The 17,716-nt window shown below is 37.6% G+C and overlaps 1 protein-coding gene across 5 annotated transcripts in view; it reads left to right on the top strand.

Annotated features, from left to right (window-relative positions):
- Positions 1-396: 396 nt before the first annotated feature.
- The window catches only part of alc (5'-AMP-activated protein kinase subunit beta-1), a 39,674-nt gene continuing 22,354 nt past the window's right edge, over positions 397-17,716 (top strand). For 4 of the 5 annotated variants that reach the window (XM_083119925.1, XM_083119926.1, XM_083119928.1 and 1 more), the window contains exons 1-3: positions 397-529; positions 13,768-13,945; positions 14,836-14,999. In XM_083119925.1, coding sequence (XP_082976051.1) covers positions 522-529; positions 13,768-13,945; positions 14,836-14,999 — 350 coding nt within the window. In that variant the 5' untranslated portion in view covers positions 397-521. Of the gene's footprint in view, positions 530-7,398; positions 7,686-13,767; positions 13,946-14,835; positions 15,000-17,716 lie in introns of those variants that run through there. The other variant, XM_083119927.1, reaches the window with a different exon arrangement.

Here is a 17,716-nt window from a genome sequence, read left to right on the forward strand (position 1 = left end):
GTATGGGTATGCTTAACTAAAAAAATCAATATTTAAATCTCCACATATAATTAATTTATGATTCTTTTTTGTCAGATAATCCATGACTTTTATAAAATTATGAAAAAAGACATTAATATTGCTGTCCGGAGTTCTATAAATTACTACTAATAATAAATCATTAACATCTCGGATTTTTAAAATGAATTCATTTTCTTTGTAGGTCCCGCGCATGTTAAGTGTACGTACCAGGCTCCTACACCCAGCTATGGCCGGTCCTGTCCGCCCCCATGACGGAATGTCGTTAATCAGCCATTACGTGTAACAGATGTCTAATTATATCCCCATATGGTTTTAAACCTCTAATCGGCAAAGAGATTGTTTTTTGTAATAAGCTCATCGAATCGTAGACAGGTTCTGTGGCCCAGGTGCTGCAAATCCAACTTGCAGATAGCAAGTGAATTTAGTTCTGATGAAGCTGTAGGAGAAACCATGTAGATATATGAAGTTATTGCAGCAATACATTTTGAAAATGAGTGAAAATGTTCAGGTCAGTTGCTTGACATGTATAATTTCTTTATAATTGCACGTGAAATCATAATACGGTAGAGTCCGTCTGTGCCAGTCGTCGTGACCACCAACGCCAGTGCGCATGCGCCAGCTGGGCGAATTCAGTTAGATGTCAAAATGAATCCTGTTTCGGCCAACTTGTACTCTGCCGTGTTCTACCTACGAGAGGTATTGTTGTTGTTCATTTTGTTTATTTTACTTCGATTTTGTGCCACTTTTGGCTAATCGCCAAGATGAGGATGAGTAATGATATAATGAAATTAAGGAACACTTACAAAGAACACCCATGCTTAGGCTGCGATTCGAACCCGGTATCCCTGACGTCGTAGCGCGCTGTGATAACTACTTCGCCACGGAGGTCCACAAATGTTAGGTATTGAAGAGAGGTCACTATTATTGTATGCGGATGGTTCGCCTTGTGCCTTGTTGTGGGGCGGATGTTTATGTTGTGTTCGTCCAATTCATACCACGAAGGACCTATTTACTTAAGTGAACAGGAGGAAGAGTTTTGTGTTGTCTTTTGTGTTACTATTTGCGAAGGACCTATTTATAATCATAAATAAATCATAAATAGGAGGAAGAGTTTATTTTAACGCGGGATATTATCGGATTTTGTCTGATGCATTCCTTCAGTACCGTTCTCCAAAATCGCCTTATTTAATGGTGATAGGGACATATTGACGAAGGAAGGGAGGTATTATTGTATGCAACATGCACGCCATTGGTCCTAATCTGAAGGAGAAGCTGCATTTACTATGTTGTACACCCAACGGCAAAGGAAATAGTAGGCGAATTGCACATTTTCATTCAGCCTGTTTTCCACGATGTGATGATGATGAATTGAAAAAAAAAACATCAGCAACCAGAGGACAACATCTGTTTCACATCAACAGAATTCCATTCTTAACACAACACAGGATGTAGAATAAAATAATGAAAAATAGCGATGAGTCATTTGCCTACTGTAGTGGAACCACAAGCAAAAATAACCCTGCGCAGATCCCCGACTCCTCTGCACCGTACTCCCGCTGGAGGGGGAGGGGGGAGTGGACCATGCTTCCTTATGGACCGAGCAGAACGGAAGAAGGGAAAGCTGTGCGGGGACTTTTCGTCCAAGGTTTTTTTCCCTTGTGGTCAATCTATATTATCTTTGCAGTTGACTGTACATGTAGTTCTTGTGATCAAAGCAAGCAAGCAAAATTGCATCAGGTCACTAGTAATTTTCAGTTCCATTTGCATATTTTCATAGATGTCTGCTGAAAGTCGATTTTTATTTTGTGTGCAAGCATATTTCATATGTAGCCGTGGTGCAGTGGTAGTGTCGTCGCCTTGTAATCAAGGGGTCCTGGGTTCAATACCCGGTGGAGGGACATCGTGTTTCGGATTCGACTTTAAACTGTAGGTCCAGTCCCGATTAGCCTTAGTGCATAAAGCAGGCTTAAACACCAACTCAATTAACAACCAAATATTTCACATGTTTCCTTTATTTTAAGCATCACACCCCTTCAGCATCTCCAGGATGTTTTTCTCTCGCCATCGCCTCCGGTGGTAAGCCCGGCCACGGATGAGCTATACGAGAATTCACAAATCTGCGTAAGGAACCCTAACCACTACCACTAATGGCCGAGTGCACCAACGCCGATTATTTCGAAGTTCAGATGAGCGGGATCAATTTTGATCCACTCTAAATGAACTTGGTTTAAAGATTTGCATTGCACCAACGAAAAACGACGTTCAAGAGATTCCGTTCAAATGATCCGAGATTAATTTGTAAGGCTATACCTGATTGGTTGGTTAAAACAAATGACAATCAAGAACCCCACCGAATAGTGTGATGTGTTAAAGTATCAACGTGTAGCAGGCCCGTAGCTAGAGGGGGGGCAGGGGGGGCAACTGCCCCCCCTGAGAGCCTGCTCTGCCCCCCCTGTGAAAAATACAGAACACATTCCTACCTGGAATTCTCACTAATCTTTACAATTATATCATGTGTTACTCTAGCAACATTGCAAAGACACTTATTGATTTTGTGATTTATTAGGGTGTATGGGATTCCGTATAATGTCGTATCAGGATTGGGGGGAAAAATTCCTTTCCAGATTAGACTTCGGGAAATGATTTCACAATTTTCAGTATCTAGAACAGTTGTGACATTTTGAGTAGTATTGTATTAAAGGTGCCTAATGTGTTTGGATGTTTATCTTGGATGTGTTGCTATGAACTTTGAATTGCTTAAATTTTTGTTTCCCAAGTCCTATCTTTTGGTAATAGTGTGGTAGAGAGAGGGAGTGGATATTTAATTTTTGTTACTTTGCGTTGCTTTTCTGCTACTTCTAGCTAATCGCAACAATGAAGGATGACGTGAAATTGATGAAGAGACACTCATAAACAGTGCCGCAACTACAGGGGGCAGACAGAAGTCCATTCTAGGCGAAGCAAACATTGAAGTAAAACGAACAAGACTAGGAGAAACTAAGAATAGCAGGACAATTGGATACTCATGTTGGAATTAGTTTTTACATGTTCCTTGCACTTTTCTACAAGACTGCCAAGGGCACTTGCAAGGGGCACAGAGGGGCAATTGACCCCCTCGATTCCAAATTTTATACAAATAAAGAAACATTTCGTAAAATTTTCTTGCTCGCTTCGCTCGCAATCTCTGGTGTTCTTATAGTACAAGTTCAGAGCCAGCTATGGGTCGGCAGGGGTCGGACCTGGGAGCCAAAGATCTATATGAAAAAAAAATGTTAAAGAGAATGCCATGGCGCCCCGTGAAATTATTGCACCCTATTAAAACAATTTGTCCTCCTCTGTAGCCGAGCGGGTTAAGGCGTTCACTCGTCTTGAGATCGTTCGCTGCGGGACGGCGTAGGTTCGAATCCGGCTCTGGTCGGAATTTATTCGGCCTACGTATAGGGCCGGTGGCAACCCACCATCGTGAGGAAATTGGGGAGCTCCGAATGAGTGAGCGTAATCCGGTCGCGAAGTCCTACAACGGCTGGGGGTCGGTCGGGCTGACCACCCGTCCCCCTAGTCTGGCTGCAGATCTCCACGCCCCCTTGGTGGCTCGCGTGGGAGGGAGGCCAGCAGTCGGTAGGTAAGCCTTGGCCCGATATTGGGCTGTTGCGCTATTGGATTATTATTATTATATTATTAAAACAATTTATTTCTATGACACTTAATATGAAATATTAATGATGATACTGTAATCCGAGAAGTCATTGATCAATCAAGGGATTCCTATTGGTTTGTCAGGTTTCAAAAAATGTATTTCAACTATAATATAATACAATTTACACAATATTTTGCAAAATGGTTAACGTAACCAGTAGGCAAACGTTGTCTGTAGTGATGCAAGTCTCTCCCCTTTGAAAGAAATAGAGTCCATGGTGGACTAAGGGACCCCTATTTTAATGTTTTAGCAAGTACAAAAAAATGTATTAGCTACAAATTTTTACACAATTCATCAAAGTGTAGGTAATATGTAACCATTATTATTTAATTAATTCTATTTTTCTTGCATAACACAACACAATGGTGTTGTTGGATTCTCGTTAGATTCCTTTGTGCGTAAAAATCTTGCATACTGGAAACTAGAGCGAATCATTATGAAGCATGATTTATAAAGGGCTCCCTTAATCAGTTCTGCAGAGAGGCCCAAAGTTGTTGGTGCATCTTAATCATCTATTAACATTATCGACCTGTAAATATCAAGCAGATACAGTCCCTATTAGCCTATTTATGTTAAACTTTATATTCTTTAGCAATCTGGAAAGGTCAGTATCGAAATATTGTAATTTCATGTTGCTCGAAGTTCTTTTGTTCGTTGCAGTTTCAAGATATCATCCCTTTTCTGTTACTTATCTCTTTTTGGGGGAAGGGGCAAGTGCCTCTGTGTACCCTGTTATATGTGCCAATCCGACATAATATATTAAAAAATTGCCCCCTCTAGGATTGACTTCGCCCCCCCTACAAAGAATTCCTGGCTACGGGCCTGACGTGTAGGAGAAGAAAGTAATTCGGGCTGCAAACTTATCTGAATTTGAGAAATGTACTGATCAACCTTATCGACGAGTACAAGGATGTAGTAGGGTGTAAAGAAATAATAATCTTAAAAAAGAACTGACGGCATAAGACAAAAGAATAAGGAGAAAGCATGGAACCTTCTTCTACGGGACTTTATGCCTTACGAAATGCATTCGCGAGAGAACAGCGTACGCTGAAACTCGCCCGCTCAATAAAGATATTTTATTATTTATCTCTTTTTGGGGGAAGGGGCAAGTGCCTCTGTGTACCCTGTTATATGTGCCAATCCGACATAATATATTAAAAAATTGCCCCCTCTAGGATTGACTTCGCCCCCCCTACAAAGAATTCCTGGCTACGGGCCTGACGTGTAGGAGAAGAAAGTAATTCGGGCTGCAAACTTATCTGAATTTGAGAAATGTACTGATCAACCTTATCGACGAGTACAAGGATGTAGTAGGGTGTAAAGAAATAATAATCTTAAAAAAGAACTGACGGCATAAGACAAAAGAATAAGGAGAAAGCATGGAACCTTCTTCTACGGGACTTCAATGCCTTACGAAATGCATTCGCGAGAGAACAGCGTACGCTGAAACTCGCCCGCTCAATAAAGATATTTTATTATTATTATTACTGTATTGTGGTAAGTATTTGAATTTTTCATTTCTTAATTCTTATATATTTATATTGTCATGTCGTGTAGCAACACCATGTAGCAATATCGTAACATTGCTCTGTTCTAATTTACCTTGCACTTGCACATGTTTTGTGTTCTGGGATAGAAAGTACAGTATTTAGAAAAATTTCGACTTTGCACCACAGAACCACAAATTATTATTATTAATTTGGCAGTTTTTAGTTTACTTTACACAACTCTCGAATTATCAGCATTGTACATCCAACATATCTAGCGTTTGCACGCCCTCGATATCACTTTGCGCTTTGTTTATATTCAAAAACAACTGCCTGCAGTCGAAGCGTCAGTATCGTGAACCAGGATCGGCCACCAAAACGGTCTCGAATGGCCGTTCAGAAGATAAACTCGTTTTGATGTTCCTAGATCGCGATCAAGTGTTGAACCGTCTTCGTGCAATGGAATTTTCCAGTGATCCTTTCCCGATCCGAGTTTAAAATTTGATCTTCGTTCGTGCACACGGCCATAAAGCCCGCATCACACGGAACTGGATTTCCAGTAGGTATGCCCTAGTTGGCGCTGGACTGGCTACCAATTTGCTAGTTTTCGCCTCACACGATACAATAGACTTTTGTTCCCATACGAGGGAAGTTATAATGGCGGCCGCGTGAGATGTAAACAATGTATCACTTCACATTTTTAAAAGCCGATAACCATTCAACCGAGAGGAATATCGTTTCGTATAAAACGTTATTAGGTACAAAACAATGGCGCTGCTTAAATACATACTTTACAACGTTTACTGTACACGTATGGAAGAATATTTTAGTTGTTTCAAATGTAAACACCGTACACTCAGCATAGATGGTGTAACTCAACGCGCCTTTCATGCTGTATACGTTATACATTGCTGGAGTAACACTCGGAAACCACAGACAAAAGCGCTCCTTGCATACTCACAGATTATCTTCACATGGCGAAACTTTGCTCTGATTGGCTGTTCCACAGAATCCAGTCGAGGCATGGTCGAGGAAAGCAAGAACGGAAAAAAAAACTTGGGACGAAAAGTCCCCGCGCAGCTATCCCTTCTTCCATCCACCTCGAGCCATGAGGAAGCATTGTCCACTCTCCCCTTCCCCTACTCGCGGGGGTACGGTGCACAGGAGCCGCGGGTCTGCGCAAGTTGTTTTGCTTGTGGTTCCACTATGCAACATGACCTATTCCTCCAAACCAGTCAAGCAGTCAGCCAGGCGGCCATGATTGCTACCTAGAAAGTTAGTTCAGCGCCAACTAGGGCATTCCTACTAGAAATCCAGATCCGTGTGATAGGGGCTTAAAACTGGGCAAAACAAATTTCTTTAATAAGGTAAAGGGCAAAGGGCTCCCCTGTGCTTTGCACCACGCCATAAAGACAAATAGGGGTGTGGAACGAGGACCCTACACTTTCTTCATCTCGGCCGAAGGTAGGGGTGATGTGATCAGCACCACGCCCCTGGCCGCCATTACCCCTCAGAGCCTCCTCCAGGTACCCACTTTATACGAAGCTGGGTGGCCGCCGAAGCCGCTTGAACAGGTGGAAAAAATTCCAGTTCTCCCCGCCGGGGATCGAACCCGGGTCTCTCGCATGGTAGTCAGACGTCATAACGAGTGAGCTACCGCTCATACATAAGACATTTAACAAAATAGGATTAAAATATGAAGTGACTAGAGCATGTGAGTGGTTTTCATTTGCTCCTCGCTGTTTGGCAGACGATATTTTCCTTGTTTCCATTGCTTCGTCTGCCCCTCCAAAGGAACACGTTTTTCTAACGGAACGATTTGTTTTGTTTTAATTCCACTTTTTGCACAGTAAGGCTAATCGGGACTGGACCTACAGTTTAAAGTGGGATCCGAACCACTATGTGCCCCACTTGGTATCGAATCCGGACCCCCCTTAATTTTACAAGGCGACGACGCTACCACTGCGCCATCGGGGAGGCCCTTTTTCGGAACGAATATACTGTTTTGACATCAACGTAGCTCCACCTGGTGGAAATGTGTTTCCAGCATAAATATAACCTGTATTACTATATTTTACGATATAAACTATATTGTCAATCCGACAGGAATATATTTTCAAAAAGAAGCAACACTTATAGCTCTTATTAAATAGATATATTGCTGCGGTGTTGGATTCAAGTAAAATAACTGTAATTCGTAGGGTTGCAATGCAGACTACGATGAATAAGGTGTATGTTGTTGTTGCAAAGTTGTATATGCATGGATGAAGACAAATACAAATTTGTGTCTTTTTTTACGTGGAACAATTTATGAAGACCTTTTGAATGTTACATGACAGTGTGATTGTATAGATGTACTGACTCCTAGAATCGAACGATACAAGTAATGTCATATTCAGTAACTTTATTTACTGGCGACTCATCAAACTAGAAACATTAGGAAACAAATCTGCAGATTTCTGGATAAATTTCGAAGCAACGTAAGACATTTACTTTGTATTTCTCTCTCTTGTTTAATTCGCAGTAATCATTAAAGATAAATATGAAATATGTAATAGTTACCTGTGTACATAATTTGGAAATCATAAATAAATAAAAGTAATTATTAATACATTCTGAAAATTGTAAGAGGTTTCAGTTTATTTTCTATCTCATTGTTTAACGTAATGTCTGCCGTGAATCATACGATTTTTATTTTTAAAAAATATGTAAACACTGAACAGGTATGTAGCTGTTCCCTCAATTCTGTATTTTGTATCATATAGTTGATACAATATATTAATATTTGTACTTCCTTATTATTTTGACTAGAGGATATAAATTTTTCAGTGGTTGTGAAGAGGAGTTTGTTTCTTCATACTTCTGAATATATTTTCAGTTTATTGAGAATGATGTGGTAAGCGTTTTTGCCAGTGAAACTGGTAGAAAGAAATCAGAATGCAAAACCTAGAACATAAATTAGTTTTATATCATTAAATATTGTGATTAAAATAGTCTTATTTCAGGTTTTAATTTTGCCTATGATGTGATTAAAAGATTATATTTCAGGTTTGTACATGTTAAATTATAAAGTTCATTGCAAAGTAATGTTTTACATATCGTCCACTGAGAATGTAAATGTTCTATCTCCAAATTGTAAACAAATTGAGATATTTTGGCTGTGATTTATTTAGGATGTAATTGTTTCATCTCTGCTAACGTCTATGCCGACATACAACGAATATTGATATAATAAGAGCCTATTTGAATCATGTACAGAATTTAGAAGCACCCACGAGAATGCAAACTACAACAGCCAATGAAGCCTTACAACAATTTCCTCAACCAACCACAAGCACCATCCAAGTATGAGATAAACCACTTGCATTCTAACCTCAGTCACTTGTGGAAGCTTCTTAGCAGTTGGAGTGGCCTTCGGCTCTTACTTTGTTGTTAACAGACAAAAAAATTGAACAATAGTGTTATCAAACTAGCCTAGTTGATTAATTTGCAAAAATACGGATTATTTATTTTACTTTGCTACCGAATGCAAAATTTATAATTAAATTGTTTAATCTCTATCTCGCTTCCAGAATGCAATGTTCTATCTGAAATTTCAATTATTAATTACAGTATAAATACCTAACCAAACAATACTTCTATTTAGAGATGGTTCAATATATCAACCTGTGCAATGATACAAACTTTCAACACAATTATGACAAAGATTAAAGGGGGTTTTCCTGAAAAATTGGACTAAGAACATTTACATTCTCAGTGGACGATATATAGGTTATATCAATCTTCATTTATATTCAGCGGCGGCACTACCCTCTAATTATGTTATGACCAGTGTTTTTTCTTCTTCTGGTAGTCAACAACGGTACTCCATACTGGCATCTTATTAATTATAGGTGAGGACTAATAACATTTTATTCTAACAAGAGAAATACCTATGATCCCAGAAGTCCTGGGTTCGAATCTCAGCCTGGTCATTCTTTGTGTCCCTTCATCAATTTCATCATATCATCACTCTCTCTCATCTTTGCGGTTAGCCAAATGTGGCAGAAAAGAGGAGTAAAATAAAGCAAATCAATCAATCAACCAGTGAAACGAACAAGAGAAATGTGTGTGTGTGTGTGTGGTTGGGTGCATCATCGTTTATGAACATAACACAATTTTGAATAGTTGTTATGATGAACACATTAACAAACAACACGGTAACATATCAACTTGAATAGTGCCGGAACCTTTCTTCGCAGAAAAAAAAGCAATAACTGTAACTTTTTACAGACTTAATTTTATCAATCAGGTTTGCTACCTTCTTCCTACATAATAATAGTCAAATTTAGGTATGTTAAAGTTGTTTTTTTTTCAAGATTAAGCACATTTTTAGTTAATATAATTAGTGAATATTCCATTCTGAATTTCACCAGCCCCCGTGGCAGAGTGGTTAGCACATCACGCTACGATGCCAGGGGTACTGGGTTCAAATCCCAGCCAGGGCATGGATGTTTGTGAGTGTCCATTCATCAGTTTCATCATACCATCACTCATCCCCATCTTCGCAAATTACCCAAAAGTGGCACAAAAAGCGAAGTAAAATAAAGCAAATCAATCAAAACCATTCTGAACTTGAGCTTATGAAACAATTATTTTGTGAATGCAGTGTTGTGCCTATGTTGAAATGAATTATGCTACAGCTACAAACATGTTTTTATCTAATTTATTTCATATACCATAGACCATTAAATAATTCAAAAATACTATGTAACACAATGTTTTAAATCTGCTTCAATACAGTTTGTTCACAGTTTATCACAGTTGTGTTTACTGTTTTCCAATTTATTTTTCTGGATGTTTCAAGCAAAAATACCTCCATACATGCCAAATTATAAGTTTCCTGTATTTAATTGTCTGGCTGATTTCATCCAAATGAATACCTTATACATCTTCAAAAATATCTGGCTGCTATGAGAATGGCAATTCCCATGGTCAAAACATCAGTGACCTCCAATTTGGTCCACAACGCTCCCCAAACATGCACTACATTTCAAAACATTTATTGTCAAATTATAGCTTAAGTGAAGCCCTAAAATTCTAGTCTCTCTTTTCTTAATCTCCAAAAATGTAGTTTAGGCAGAGATTTGAAAGTGTCATCAGAATTTGGAATCTACCTCAACATAAAAAAAATCAATTTTTTTATCTACAATCTTGAAATACTTTGAACAAATGCAAATGAAAAACAAAACCATTCCCTAGGTGTATCTATACGGCGTACGATTTTAGAAGGAACATGAGTTCAGCCAATACGCTGCCAGCACTCTTGCGCTGTTGCCAAACCAACTGCTAGCGGAAGGGGAACACAGAGAATTCGTTGTGTCCAATATTTAACTTTTTATATATAATGCATGCACGTGATATTTCAGTACAATGAAATATATAGTGAAGAATTCTACATTGGATTATATCATATCACTGCAGTATATAAGAGAAACTCGTACCTGAAAGAAGTTTGAAGGAATTTATTATAGAGGAACTGCCAGATCATCATCATCATCATCGCTCATTTCTGTTTTCTGGCATGTTTCCCAGGAGTGAAAAGGGGGTCACCGATTTCTGTGTTAGATACTTTATCCTGTTTTATATTACGCAACACAGTAAAAACAAATACACCACACGCTTTAGCCGTAAGTTCTCGGCTCTGAGAAAACACTGTTGCAGCACGCACTTCTTCCGACGCCAATTCATTGAAGTAAGAAATATACTTTAAAAGTAAGATTTCTATCTTGTGAACGTAATATTTTACCCTCGGTGCCTGTACTACTGGTACTACGTTTCGAGAGAAACGTTATTAATTTGATTTGACTTGTTTTACTTTGCTTTTCTGTCACTTTTGGCTAATTGCGAAGATGGGAATGAGTGATGATATAATGAAATTGATGAATGGACATTCATAAACATCCATGTCCAGGCCGGGATCTGAACCCGGAACCCCTGGAGTAGTATTGCGATATGCTAACCACTGCACCATAGGGGCCGGCGCGACATTATTTAATACTCACGGAACACAAACTATTGTACAAGTATTGAACATAGTGGCTGTATTACACAGCACACTATGATGCCAGGGTTCTAAAAATATCGCTTCTAAAAACGCGCGTCGTATAGATGTGATTAATTTCAACTAAAACCCTCTAAATTTGCTGCAGTTATTGTGGTCTCAAAATTGGTGACTTACCCCTAACCTTCCTAAAACACACACTATTACAGAGTTTTTACTAAAAACTTAACACTCAACTGATGCTGTAACATTGCTGAGACTTGTGTTTCTTAATCTTCGAAAATATAACCTAGTCAAATATAAGCATAATTTAAAGTTGTCGCAGGACATGTTAAACCAGTCTGTCGTGTACTATCTTTAAACATGATGACCAATATATCTCAAATACAATGTGAGATCAATCCTTCAAGTTATCTTGCAACTCAAAAGCTTTGCATTTATGGCGGTTATCAAAAATAGAATGTGTGTGATTTTACACTCCTCTCCTAAGCTATGAAATATTATTTTATAAGTTTTACTGCAAAATTGTGAACCAATTATATCTCTAAAATTACTCAATTTAATTCCTTATACTCTGAAAATGTATTCTATCTAGACCATTAAAAAAAAAAAAAACATTGTAGAGCGTAGCATAGAGCCTGCCTGCAACATGTGGAAAATAAGTTTTTCATCCACCATCTTGAAACAAATTGTTTAATTTTGTTCACACGTTTTTTAGCTGCAGAAATAATTTTACCTAAATGATTCTAAATTTACAGCAGTTATCATCATCATTAAATAGATGACTTATCCCTCTCTGCCCATCCACCCTAACTCATGCCCCTCCTAAATCATGCACCATATTTTGATAATTTTATTGTCAAATTATATATAATGCTGCTGTAAGTTTTGTGCACAAAGCTGACATTGTAGTAATTATGAAGATGCATGACTTGCATGGCTACAGAGCTCCTAACCAGACATAAAATAACATTTTACTGCATAGGCAAGCAACCCATTAGGATGAGAAATGACAAAAATCATTTAAAGAGTCTTCCAATTTAATAATGTCACAATTAACGACATTTCAATAAAATGTACTCAATTCCCCCTTGTAATGTTTGAACATGCAAAAATGTCTTGTACCAATTGATCATCACAGTTGAAACTATGATGTGCCACTATGGATTCCCCACATAAGGAACTGACTGATAACCAAAGTGCTACCACATTTCAAAATTATAATCTTTGTTCAAGTATGCTGCATCAATAAATGTAAACGATTTATCTAAAGATACTTTTTCTTTTTTGATTCTTGGATGATCTTGTTATTTGTGTTAAATGTTCATTTCTAGCATGATTTGAGAAAAACAACCTGAAAAAAAAAAGCTATGACTTGTCTACATTTACTATTTTAGTATTATAAGCTCTGATAAGCCTTTTCACAAGTTTTCCAAAAAAAATTGACAATCATAGAACCTCACAAGTATTTAAAGCAATAATTTACAACATTTTCTGAAAACCCCACATTTTGACTGGGTTTTTTGTTGGGTTTTTCAAGGTGGGTTTTTCTAAAAAAAAAAAAAAACACGTGGGGAACACTGGGCTGGGCCCACCCGGGCCAACCCTGACTATTATAGTTGCTTCTCAAAATATTGACCGAACTATCGGAGATCTATAGCAGAGTAACGTAGCGAGCAATTCACAAGCCACCGAAAATGTCTTTGCGAGTACTGGTAGTGTAGTGACTTGTGCAAGTGCAGGCTACTTTTCACAACTTCATTTATCATAAAAGAATAATTTCTACAACTTTAAAATGTGCAAAGTTCCTTCTCCAAACTTCAAACTTAGTTCCTCATTTTCAGAATTTTAAATGTATTCCTTATCCTTGTGTACAATTCAATTCATGAAAATCACCACACAATTGGGACTTGCAAACATGCATTCCTCTTCGTTTGTAAGGGGCTTGTTCCCAAACTGAGTGAAGGGTGCCAATATACTAAGTGCTCACACAGTGTAAAAAAATTAAACTTAATAATTCAGTAATCAATTATTCAGCAATATATCAGCATTAACCTGAAAATCCTGGAGGAGTCACAGAAAAATCAGCTGTTTGATGATGGGATTTGGAAATCAAAGTAAACTCCACTTGAGGGAAGATATTCTATATAAAAGATTTTATAGTTTATTTATTTTGAGTAGTGTTGAATAAACGTTTTCCTCTTGAATAGGAAGTGCACTTTAACACTTACGTTTGGTTATTAACATATTGAAACGCTGAAAGATAGTCTGGAAATTTATCTCAAGATTGCCTGGAAAACCTGAAATATGTTTTTATAAAATGAGTGACAACCCTGCTGTTATACACATATGATAAATATAACTATGCCTGGAACAAAGACATGCGAGAGGATGGAATAACTTGCTTGGAAGTAAGAAAAGATATAGTGTGCAAAAGAGAACCAGTGGGTCTTGTGTCACTATATTACATGTTTTGTTGTTATTGTTGTGTTCCTACAATTTTATTGTGTTATTTGTAGCATGGGAAATGCAGGAAGTAACACACGGGACCGTCACAAGTCCGGGGACAACATGCTTCCCCCATCCTCGCCAGGAAAAGACGGCCAGGCTTTTGTGTTTGACAAGAAGCCCCAGAAGTTGGTTTTCCAGTCTTCACATGAAGAGGAGGAACCATATTTCAGCAAACAGAACAGCCAGGCAAGTTTCCACAAATTTACATTACAATGATACTTTTCAGTTTATGGATCGTCAGAACCAACTTTCAAGCACCTTTGAACATTTTTGTGAAGGGAGAGTTCGGACCAAAAGGACAAGCTGCAAGTGGCATGAAACATGGAGTTTCACTTGTGTGTGACTAAAGCTTAACAAATTTGGTAAAATACCTTTTTGCATGTACTGTTAACTTGTTTGCTAACATTTTTTACTGTTTTTTACAGTTTCTTTTCAATTTGGCATATTTCAATCCCCCATTTTCTTTTGTGAATTTAATGCTTTTGTTGTTGTTTTAAATTAAATTGTGTATAGAAAAATAACACACACACAATTTCTTAAAAGAAGAGAGCCTACTGTAAAGCGAAGTGGCTAATAAGCTCACTTGTAATTAAGGAGTATCAGATTTGATTCTGAATGGAATGCAGTCCTTATTGTGAACCAATACTGTGCCATATATATATATATATATATTTTTAGTAATTTTCCAACTGCACTGTGGCTTATTGGCCTCTCCTAATTTCTCCTATTGAACTTGGCCATCACTTCCCTCTCATTCACAAAGAATTATCTCCAATTGGTCCATCTTTTTTCAGTGTCATAATGCACCTGCATTCAGAAAATATGGGTACCATACCTTATGGCTGTTTTGCACATCAAAACTTACAAAGTATGCTCATAAAGAAACCGAACTCTTGAAGCTGCGTGCTAATGAGACCAATGCACATTACTTTGATAGTGGCATTCTTCTCTATGGCAAATTGCATTGAGTGCTTTGGAAACAACTTCAACAATAATTATTTCACATGGAATTGAGCTATATGTTGTGAAGCTGTGTTGTGTTCTCGTTTTTGACTGCATTTTGTTTTTGATCATAGGACAGCGACTATGGTATACCTAGGCAGAGGGCTGCTACGGTGTCAGAAGGCACTAAAGTTAGTGAGAAGGTGCTACCTACAGTGTTCAAGTGGGACGGAGGTGGCAAGCAGGTGTACATCAGCGGTACCTTCTCCAATTGGAAGACAATGCCAATGGTTAAAAGGTTAGTAACATGTTATTGTTTCTAAGCCATTAGCTCCATGGCTGCAATTGGTTGTTTGTGCTTCAATTTGACTACTTCTTGTTATATATTCTATTTGTGTCAATTTGTATTAGGGTCATTCCACATGAAATCATCCAGAGCAGGTTGCTTCATTGTCATGGATTTGCTTCCAATTTTTTATACCAATAGATACTTGGTCCAATATGACAAATATGTAATATTAGACTTGTCCGACAAATATGTTGAAAGTTACAAATTTTTGAAAATTTGAAGATTTTCAGAAATAGGGTGGATGATCGAACGCACCATGTGACTCAAAACATGTCATATCTCGGAAACTATGTGACTCAAAACATGTCATATCTCGGAAACTATGTGGAGTATTGTGATGATTTAGGTATTGTTGGAGAGGAGAAGGACAGCCCTAACAGAAAATAACTGTGTTACCACTCTTACCTGCTTATAAAGTAGGAAAATCTTTAAAGAAGATAATTTGTGGTGATGAAAAAAACACTACACTTTGGGTAATTGTTTCATAGGGAATCCCAGGTTTTACCACAATGAAAATTGTTACACAGCATAATCAATACATGTCAAACATAATATTAAAAAATCAGAAAGGTAATATTTTTCATAGTAAAAATATCACAGGTTTCAGTACTGGGTGTATGAACCAATGTTTCCACTGGCATACAGCTATATTTTTGGCCCTAAAACACACACAAATTACCACTAATATGAGTACACATAATATTGTTACAAATGTTGAATAAGTGGGAGAAGCATTACTATGCTGCTTATCCACTTTTAGTTCACTGAAATTGTACTGAGACCAGAGTTTTTGTCCAGAATGCATATGGGTCAGTCCATAGTGAATGGTCCAGCATTGGTTGCTCGACTATTTTCATAATTTTAAATATTTTTGTTGTTCCAACCCCTATGCAGGGGTAGTTCAAGGCAGGCATTATTTTTCTAAAACTTGACTTTTAAAAATGGTGGCCATTTTGTGTTTCATGACTTCGGGTATTTTTGGCCTTTGCAGACAGTTGCGATAATTATGATGACTCGGCTAAGAAAACTTATAGAAAGCTGCGGTAAACAACATTATTTTCTGTCCTTCTTCTCTGCAACATTTACCTAAATCATCGCAATACACCACATAGTATCTGTGATATGACATGTTTTGTTTGTTCGTCCACCCAATATCTGAAAATCTTGAAACTTTAAAAATATTTTAACTTTTAACATATTTCTTGGACAAGTCTAATATTACTTATTTGTCATATCGGACCAAGTATCTAGGAGTAAGAAAAAGGAAGCAAATCCATGACTTTGAAGCAACTTTTTGTCTTTCAATTGGGTGATTTCACGTGTGAATGAGCCATTAGTGTGAAGAAGTAATGTTTTGCCTTGAAATATTGTCTTTTCTAAAAGTTGTTACAGAATATGGCCTATGAGACCCTGTGAAGATGTAGGTAAACTTATTTGTTGCTAGACATTACTATTTGATCATCTTTCCATACTCATTCAATGTACAAACTCTCAAAATATATATATCTTGGTACACCTCTGTTCACAAAAAGTGGCACAGTCGTTTCAGTTGAAGTTCAGCTATGTAGGCGATCCTGTCTGGCAGTACAGCCGAAGTAAGTGTATGGAAAGCAGCAGTGTTGCTTATTATCAAACATTTTAACCACATGCAGGGAATTTTGTGTCTCTTAGACTCAAAGAAAAGGGCTAATGGAAAGATTGCAGCATAAATATTAATTAACGGACTGTCCACATCTACAATAAAAGTAATGTAAATGAGAAAGATTCGTGAAAAATATATTTAAAAAACCGCATTTTTGACGTTCGTGAAGAAGTGTTTATCACAATGCGTTAGAATGCGAGGGCCCCAGGTTCAAATTTGTCCTGAGCATGGGTGTTCTTTTTGAGTCTCTCTTCATCGTTGCTAGTAGCCAAAAATGGAAGAAAAGCAACACTAAGTAACAAAAATAAAAAAATGCAATTAGAATAAGCAAGGTGGAAATAGTGCTGTTGTAATTCCTGAAAATGATGCCAAAAAAAAACTTATTTTTTCTTTCCGAACCCGGGAGAAGGCTTGAAGAATATATAAATACCTTCCCAACCCACTTTGGCAAAAAGAATTGCAAAGTCCCCCAGACACACACACACACATCAGTCATCCAGGCTATTAACAATATGTCAATGGTTTTCCTCTCATTTAACTATAACAGTAAATTGAATTTTTTTAAAATTAAAATTCTCGGGCTTTCCTTTTTTATACACGTTCACGTTGGTTTCGTAATAGAGCACAAAAATAGAATTGTCATTCTCGTAAAATCCGTACCAGCTGAATGAATGTCTCCGTAGATTCCAGAATAATGACTCTTCTTTTTTAAATAAATAGTTTAAAAATAATATAATATATGTGCCGTTGGTTAATAAGATTTGTCGTCACAAAGCAGAATCCGCTATGTTGACGGAAGCTAGATCAAGATGATCATTTAGGGTTGGAAACACTAACCTTCCACAAAAGCACGACTTCCCAAAGCCTTCATTAATTTTCATGCACAAGCTTGACTTGTATTCTGTCAGGAATGTGCACAGCATACAAACACTATCTGATGAAACATATTGCTTTCAAATAAATGTAATTATCGAAAAGCGCCATCAAAAGTTTCGAACTGGAAGGGAAAAGATGCAATCTTACG

The sequence above is a fragment of the Lepisma saccharinum genome, chromosome 3 (assembly GCF_977018435.1).
Source record: "Lepisma saccharinum chromosome 3, izLepSacc3.1, whole genome shotgun sequence".
Taxonomy (NCBI): domain Eukaryota; kingdom Metazoa; phylum Arthropoda; class Insecta; order Zygentoma; family Lepismatidae; genus Lepisma; species Lepisma saccharinum.